The sequence below is a fragment of the Ceratotherium simum genome, chromosome 11 (assembly GCF_057802395.1).
Source record: "Ceratotherium simum simum isolate JZ-2026a chromosome 11, ASM5780239v1, whole genome shotgun sequence".
Taxonomy (NCBI): domain Eukaryota; kingdom Metazoa; phylum Chordata; class Mammalia; order Perissodactyla; family Rhinocerotidae; genus Ceratotherium; species Ceratotherium simum.
In genome coordinates this window covers 8150738-8159477 of record NC_141910.1, presented here as the reverse complement: position 1 = coordinate 8159477, position 8740 = coordinate 8150738, and the positions used below count along the sequence as shown (strand labels likewise).

Below are 8740 nucleotides of genomic sequence, written 5' to 3'. Positions count from 1 at the left end.
CTTTTCTTTTCTAAGTGTACTTTCTACAATATAATGTTGTTGAATAGAATCAGTGAGGGTGGGATACTTTTATGTTCCTGACTTCTAAGGAAATGTTTTCGATGTTTTACTTAAATCTTTGTGAGTTTCTTTATCATGTTAAGGGATTCCTATCTTCCCCTTCTGTATTAAGAATTTTTATCACTCAATAATAGGTGTAGAATTTCACCGAGTGATTTTTTTTTTCCTTTAAGATGATCGTATATTTTTCTCCTTTAATTTCTTAATGTGAGAATTACATTAATGTTTTCTCATAGTAAACTATCTCTACAATCCTGAGGTCAACTCTTCTTTGTCTTCATTTATTATATACATTGGTGAATTTGATTTGTTTGGTATTTTGTTGAGGAATTCTATATCTATGTCCTTGAGTCAGATTGGCCTTAAGATTTCTTTCTTAATTGTTGCTCCTCAATTCTTTTTTCCAAAACTTCTTTCCCAGTGTCTTTTGACAAATATTTAAACAAACCCAAAGAGAATAACACAATGAACCTCTATGTAGTCATCACCAAGAAACAACAATCATGACCTCATGGCCTCTCATTTCCCTTTCTTTACCCCTACCACATTGGATTATTTTGAAGGAAATCCTAAACAGCATATTTCATATGTAAGTATTTTACTATGTATCTCTAAATGATAATAACACTTTAAATAATATAATTACAATACCATAATCGCACCTAAAAATAAAATAATCTCTTTACATTTTCAAATGTTCACTTTTAGTCAATTGTCTCATAATTATTTTTTCCCATTTGATTTGTTTACATCAGGATCTAAACATGATACACACATTGTGTTCAATTGATACATCTTTCAGATGTTAAGAGGGTAATATTGCTTTATGTTCTTAAATTAATTTGTTAGTGAAATAGAGTGATTTCCTAAAGTTACCCACCTCCTATGTGTTGCTGATTGTATCCCTATGTTCAAACATAAAATCTGTCTCCATCCCCTATATTTCCTGGAAATTGGTAGCTCAGTGTTAATAAGAAGTTCTCAAGCTGTTTTTATCTCAGGACACTTTTACACTCTTAAAACTAATTGAGGACTCCTCATACACCTGTCAGAATGGCTATTATCAAAAAGACAAGCAATAGCAAGTGTTGGTGAGGATGTGGAGAAAAAGAAACCCTTGTGCACTGGTGGGAATGTAAATTGGTGAAGTCACTATGGAAAACAGTATGGAGGTTCTTCAAAAAATTAAAGAGAATTACCATATGATCCAGCAATTCCACTTTTTGGTATTTATCCGGAGAAAATGAAAACACGAATTCAAAAAGATATATGCACTCCTATGTTCAGTGTAGTATTATTTACAATAGCCAAGATATGGAAACAACTTAAATGTCCATCCATTGATGAAGGGATAAAGAAGATGTGGTATATATATACAATCGAATACTACTTAGCCATAAAGAGAAAGAAATCTTGCCATTCGCAATAACATAGATGGACCTTGAGGGTATCATGCTAAGTGAAATAGGTCAGACAGAGAAAAACAAACACCATATGATTTACCTTATATGTGGAATCTAAAAACACACACAAAAAACAAATAAACAAAACAAAACTCACGTATAAAGAGAACAGATTGGTGGTTGCCAGAGGGGAAGGTGTTTGAGAACTGGTGGAAATGGGTGAAGGGAATCAAGACATACAAACTTCAGGCCGCCCCATGGTGTAGTGGTTAAGTGCATGCACTCCGCTGCTGGCGGCCCGGGTTCGGATCCTGGGCGCGCACCGAAGCACCGCTTGTCAGGCCATGCTGTGGTGGCGTCCCATATAAAGTGGAGGAAGATCGGCACAGATGTTAGCTCAGAGCCGGTCTTCCTCAGCAAAAAGAGGAGGATTGGCGTGGATGCTAGCTCAGGGCTGATCTTCCTCACAAAAAAATAAATAAATAAATTAAATAAAAATCATTTAAAAAAAAAAGAGGTACAAACTTCCAGTTATAAAATGAACAAGTCATGGGGATATAATGTACAGCATGGTTACTGCAGTCAAGAATATTGTATTGCATTGCTAAGAGAGTAGGTCTGGAAAGTTCTCATCACAAGAAAAATAATATTTTGTAACTTTGTATGATGACAGATGGTAACTAGCATTATTGTGGTGATCACTTCACAATGTATACAACTGTCAAATCATTATATTCCACACCCAACAGTAATATAATGTTATATGTCACATTTACTTTAATTTAAAAATATTACTGAGAACTCCAAAGAATTATTATTTATGAGAGTTATTTATATTTATAATACTAGATATTAAAACGGGAGTTTTTAAAAATATTTATTTACCAACTAACATATCATTTTTAAGAAAATGTCAACAAAATGCCCATATGGGATTAATAATTTTGTGTGTTAATCCATATTTCATGTAAGAAATGTGTTCCATGAAAACTGTAGATTAAAACTCTGTTACATATGCTTTTCCTAAAGACAACCATTATACTTTACTATGCAGACTTCCCATTGAATCATTGAGAATATTAAAATAAGTGTATTCAAAGTTTAAGATTTACTAAAATTAATTATCTTTACTGCTTCCTCAAGTTTATCAAGGACACTTTTAAACGAAATGCCTGTTTTGTTTCTTCCAAGTATATGGATCTGAGGAATTCAGGTGGATGCTACTGCCTTTGTCAATGCTAAGGCACCAGAGCTCTTACCCACCTTTGCTTTTACTCCATCAGCACAAGTGTCAACACAGTGAAAAAGCCAAGTAACATTTTAGTACAATTACCAAAATTACAATTTCACAGATCCCCTGCAAGGGTCTTGAAGACCCCCATAGGTCTGCAGATCACAATCTGAGAATGCCACCCTGAAGAATCCAATTGCCAGCTCAGAATTGACCTGAACTGAGGAACTTTTCTCAGTCTTCCCACATAGAGGTGGCTGGAAGGCAAGTCTGTTTATGTGCCGTGCCTTCCGATCCTGGCTTGCCTATTGACTTACAAGATTATTGCACGTGTCCTTCACACCTTGCTGCAACCTTGAAGCAGCAACTCTGAACCATTGTTCCTTCCCTTCGTTTCAAGTGTTTCTTTTACCTGAACTAATACTTTGCCCTCGCCAATAACTCCATTTTCTATAACCACTCAATTTTTAGTTATTAATTGGCTTTTATTTAATCATAAAAGACACGTTTCTAAAAAAGATATGTATGCGCATAATTACATATATACGTATGCACGTATATGCCTTCAGGAGTAAGTCTTGGTAGATTGCTGAAAAATTACACTTTGAACATTTCCTTATCTCTCCGTGCCGCAATATTTTCTAAACTGTGTAACATCAGCGTTTGTGCCAAAAGGCTACCGTCATTCTGGTAAGTTTTCAGAACAAGGTATTTAGGGAAGGCTGCTGGGAAGTTCAAACTTCACCTGTTTCTGGGGAAAGTACTGCCCTCCTAATGGGAAGGAAGCAACATTGTGGCAATTCCCAGCCTTTGCCAGGAAGAGTCTACACCCCGCAGTGCAAATCTCCTTGAACCAATGCCAAGCCCTTCCCCATGAGCCCTGCTCTGGCTCTACACTCAGCGCCCCTCCCTCAGGTCCTCTTATAAAAGCCTAGTCTTTTCTAACTTGACTAACCATCACAGATCTCTCCACTAGGTAAGTGGGAGCTGAGAGAAGGTGAAATCCATGGCAAGGGTTTTACCTCACACATTTGCGGGACGGTTAGAGGAGGATTCCAGTCTTCAGAGCACATAGGAGCATTGTGCTGGTCCTGGGAGATCTGAGGAGGAGTAACTTGTACAAATTGTCTCTCTAGTTCTTCCTAGAACTGAGAAAGGGGGTGGATGTCACCAACATCAATTTATTCCTAGGGATTAGACACAGAAAAGACAAGAGGCAAAACAGAGGGCGCTCTGCGTACCCTTTCTCTGATCACATTTCCTTTAGTGTTCTCTGCCTCCTGAAGACACAGACACGATACTGCCTCTCATGGCCCTCCGCAGCCTGTCCTGGATGCTGCTCTCCTGCCTGATGTTCCTATCTCAAATCCAAGGTGAGATTTCTTTGCCTCTAGCACTGGGTTCTCCATGAATGCTCAGGGCCAGACAGAGGAGGAAGGCTCCTGTGTGACACATGTGGTCATGGCAAGGTACATCCCCACACAATGACCTGCCTGCCATTATCACCACTCCTTCCTTCGGGGTAACAGGTGGTGGGAGGCCTCTCAGTGGTCCATTCACACTGGAATGAGATGATTTCTGATTTTCTCAGTGGACTCTAATTTACGATAGTAGGTAGAAGAGGGAAAGTATAAGGGGTTAATAGTGAGGTATGAGGAAGGAGAATGAAGGGGGGGGAATTAACATAGAAACAGTCAGCCCAGAGTGGGAGAAGGATTGACATTTGAATAAAGGGGAAGGGTAAAAGAAAAGAGATGGTCCCTCATTAAATTGGGGTGGATTCAAGATCAAGAAATTCTGAAAGTGGTGACAATGGTGGGAGGTACTCAGGAGTTTGGTGTCACTTCCCCAAGCACTGGGCTCATAGATATTCTGCAAGTTCCCTTGCCCACCACAATCTCCACTGTTCATTTCTCTCTATCCCTCTCCCGTATTTCCTTCCACCCCAGGCGAAGACTCCCAGAATGATATGCGCTCATCACGGAGCAGATGTCCCAAAGGCTCCAAGGCCTATGGCTCCCACTGCTATGCCGTGTTTACAACACCAAAATCCTGGATGAACGCAGATGTGAGTAGTTGGATTTGCAGGTAGGGGTAATAAAGGAAAGTGTATTAGAGCCAAGAGATGAGGGAGTTTCCATTCTCCAGAGTTTCTTGAGGGTGAGAATGGCCACTCTCATCTTTGCAAACATGCCCCTTCTCATCTACCTCTACCGTGCCCTTCCCCCAGTGATGTCTCAGGCTCCTCCTCAGTCTCTCCCTTTCCCACACAGATGGCCTGCCAGAAGAGGCCCTCAGGATACCTTGTGTCTGTGCTCAGTGGGGCTGAGGCATCCTTTGTGGCCTCCCTGGTCAAGAACAATGTGAACACCTACTCATATGTCTGGATTGGGCTCCATGACCCCACAGAGGTGCGACTACATTTTCTCCTCTCTGTTACCTCTTAAGCTGCTGTGGCCCTCCACGGCCCTATCCCCTGTGTCTGCCCAGGAGATGCCATAGAGAGCTCTAGAACTCAGATATCTGAGGTGATATTTGGGGGAAAAGAAGGGCCTTGAGGCCAGCTAAAGAGCTGAGTTCTGCAGTGGTCCCTAGTCTCCAGCTGAGTTAATGTGCCTCTTGGCAAGCTTTGTACACAGATCACATATGAGGTCTTATAATTCAGTTCTCTGAGCCTCTCTGAGTCTAGCACATTCTGTGCTTAGGGAATCCTAAATGAAGATAGAATGCATTTTGCTCCTATAGAACAGACATTGTCTGTGAGTATCAGAGGGTAATCACAAATGCACCAACAATTTTTTTTCAGCCAGTAACATGTTACTCCAAGTGGTTCTGTTGGTGATTATCGACTTTGGGATTTTCCAATACGAGCAAGGAGTTAGGGACAATTCTTCAAAGGAAAACTCTGGAGCAGCATCTGGATGAGCAGACAAATTGTCATGGTCTGGGGAAGGGATGAGGCATTATAGCTGAGGGGACGATGCAATGAGAACTCTAGTGACCATTCAAACTCACCTGGCACCATCCTCTACTCCATAGGGCTCTGAGCCCAACACAGGTGGATGGGAGTGGAGTAGCACTGATGTGCTGAATTACTCTGCCTGGGAGAGAGATCCCACCACCATCTCAAACCCTGGCTCCTGCGGGAGCCTGTCACGAAGCACAGGTAAGAAACAGAGGAGCTACCTCGTGCCCAGTCTTTTCCACCCCCTTATCCCCCATTTCTGGGCTTGACCTTCAGGGAATGTTCCTGAGCTGAGAAATGTAATCTTGGCTTGCCTTTTCCCGTCTTTTCTCGTCTCTCCTCTCTTTGGATCTCCCTCCCCTGGAGTGGGACTCCTGCAAAGAAAAGAGAGAGGCTTTGGATTCTAGACCAGAGTCTGGGAGGCCTCTCCATTAGGTTCTCAAGCTCCACCAGGCCCATTCGCTTTAGCTCTTTTCTCTCTCCAGGATATCTGAAATGGAAAGACTATAGCTGTGATGTGAAGTTACCCTACATCTGCAAGTTCAAGAACTAGGAGGGCTGGGCGTCATCTGCTTGAGTCTGGTATGCAGCTCATCATGGACATGGGACCAGTGTGAAGACCCACCCAGGACAAGAATATTTTCTCCACACCACCAACCTGACCACCTCATTCTGCCCTTCCCTTCTCCTCAGCCTCCTGTCAGACTTTTTTTGTCTGTTGCATGGCCTGAGGTCTCAGAGAGCAATAAAAAAATATTTTCTTCAATGCTTGTGTGCTTTTGTGCTCCAGTCTCACAGCCAGTCTCTGAGGAAGAAGTGGGTGTGGGAGGAAATCTAGGCCTTGCCTCTGTCCAGTTTCGTCCAGTGGTCAGTTTCCCTGAGAAAATGACCAAGTGTATAACCTTACCAGGGCATTTGTGGTGAATATATAGACCCTGTTCACATAGGACTAATGTTGTATACTAGGAAGACGACGGCGTCCCACACACTCTGCTGCATATTCCTCCTGATGGTGTGACCCAAGCCGCCTTAGTGGGGTCTGATGTTATTTAGAGCAGCACTTCTGAAACCTTTTTCTGTGAAGGATCAATTTGTTTTCTTTAATTTGCAATCTACTTTGAATCATAAATTTTATAAAATATGGAAAAAAACAAATTTCTTTGACTTCTGGTTACAGTGCTGATAAGCAGAGCATTGGAAGCTGTCACTCTCTTCCTTAAAACAGATAAAAATCTGAGCAATTTGGGAACAAACAGCTTTTCTCACTCTCATCACGTATTATCTGCAGAGGTACCTGAATACGTAGAGCCCTTCTCATTTCTGCTTACTTGGAGAAGGAGCTGCTAGTACCATAAACAGTTAGGAATATTAAATGGTAATTTGGACAAAGTGCTTTGTGCTGAATGTGGGTTGGCTTTAAAATGAGAAATTCCTGTTGGCTGTCATCTTAGGGAAGTCTCTATGCTTTCATGGGTTTTACTTTCTGGAACTCCACCAGATTCTTGTGCTGAAGAGAAAATAACTATTTTGAACTCTATCCAGATAAAGACACCAAAAGAAAAGAAAACTACAAGCAATATCCATGAAATACACAGATGCAAAAATCCTTTACTAAATATTAGCCAACTGAATTCAACAGAACGTTAAAAGCATCACACGGGCCAGTCCTGTAGGCTTAGTGGTTAGAGTTCGGCACACTTCTCTTCAGCAGTCCAGCTTCAGTTACCGGGTGCAGAACTACACCACTCATCTGTCAGTAGCCATGCGGTGGTGGTGGCTCACATAGAAGAACTAGTAGGACTTACAACTAGAATATACAGCTACAGACTGGGGCTTTAGGGAGGAAATAAAAAAGAGAGTGAGAGAGGAAGATTGGCAACAGCTGTTAGCTCAGGGAGAAACTTTCCCAGTAAAAAAACAAAAAAAAAGAAATTCTTTTAAAAAAAAGTATCATACACCGTGACCAGTGGCATTTATCCCTGGGATGCAAGGATGTTTCAAGATATGCAGATAAATCAATGTGATACACCACATTAAGGAAATAAAGGACAAAAATCGTGTGATCATCTCAATAGAGATGATCTCAATAGATGGGGAAAAAATCTTCAGAATCTGTGGTACAACATAGTACCTAGAGTTAACAGTACATAAGGTATTGTGTACTTACAAATTGGTTAACAGGGTATATCTCATGTTATGCATTGTTATCACACACACACACACAAAGCCCTAACAAGAAAAGGGACATGAGGAGACTTTCAGTGGTGATGGATATATACGTACAGCCGTGGTGGTGGTGATAGTGACAGAAGTTTATACACTGTCCATACTCACTAAATTGCATACTTTAATGATGTGCAGTTTTTTGTATACCAATTATACCTATAAAACATTAAAAAAAAAAAACAAAACAGAATATTCAGGAATTGTGGGAACACCTCTGGTGCCAGATCTTGGTTTTAACACTTTTTTCAATAAAAGGAACCAGAGCTTTTTGAAGAAATGGTTGAGTATAAGAATGGGGTGCTACAATACATAAAATGAGCCTGGAGAAGCCTATTGTGCCAGAAAGTAAGGAAGTGACTATAAAAATAAAAACATATTGTTAAGATTGTGTCAGTGAGACACAAAAGCCAACTGAAAGAGCTCCCAATGGCCAGAGCTGGAATTATTTGAGCCACAAAATAAAGGAACATTGGATTATGACCCAAAGTATAATGCAAATATGCATGCATCAATATGGTAATAATATATATACTTATTTATATTTTAATTAATATATATTTTTATATGATTTAATTAATATGTGAATATTTAAATTTGCTAATGAACAAAGACCAACCTCCCATGTAGAAAAATCCCAAATAACTTGTGGGGCTCCTCCACATTTGAGGAGAGGGAGCATAACTTCCAACACTAAGCGGGCTGTGCGTAGTGACTTCTTCCCAAGAGTAAAACATGGAAAAGGGGGAAAAAAGAGTAACTTATAGTGGAGAAAGCTCAAAAACACTACATCAGCCAGATGATCCAGACCAAAAGCAACCATGATAAGTCTTGTTGATGGTAGATATCTTTGATACA

General features: G+C 40.5%; 1 protein-coding gene across 2 annotated transcripts; it reads left to right on the top strand.

Annotated features, from left to right (window-relative positions):
• The first annotated feature begins 3997 nt into the window (after nucleotides 1-3997).
• LOC101405965 (regenerating islet-derived protein 3-gamma-like) lies at nucleotides 3998-6212 on the top strand. Of its 2 annotated transcripts, XM_004437193.3 has the most exons (5): nucleotides 3998-4067; nucleotides 4644-4762; nucleotides 4968-5105; nucleotides 5734-5860; nucleotides 6145-6212. In XM_004437193.3, exons 1-5 carry the CDS (start codon nucleotides 4004-4006, stop codon nucleotides 6210-6212), a joined length of 516 nt encoding a protein of 171 aa, XP_004437250.2. In that variant the 5' UTR covers nucleotides 3998-4003. The 2 variants fall into 2 exon arrangements, with proteins under 2 accessions (XP_004437250.2, XP_087292537.1); XM_087436411.1 differs by lacking the exon at nucleotides 4968-5105.
• The last annotated feature ends 2528 nt before the right edge of the window (nucleotides 6213-8740 follow it).

Bases quoted from the DNA above. Each gene is read 5' to 3' on its own strand.
- LOC101405965 (XM_004437193.3), top strand. From the start codon at position 4,004: ATGGCCCTCCGCAGCCTGTCCTGGATGCTGCTCTCCTGCCTGATGTTC. The intron at 4,068-4,643 runs GTGAGATTTCTT...CTTCCACCCCAG, and splicing joins GTTCCTATCTCAAATCCAAG to GCGAAGACTCCCAGAATGAT. The intron at 5,861-6,144 runs GTAAGAAACAGA...TTCTCTCTCCAG, and splicing joins GAGCCTGTCACGAAGCACAG to GATATCTGAAATGGAAAGAC.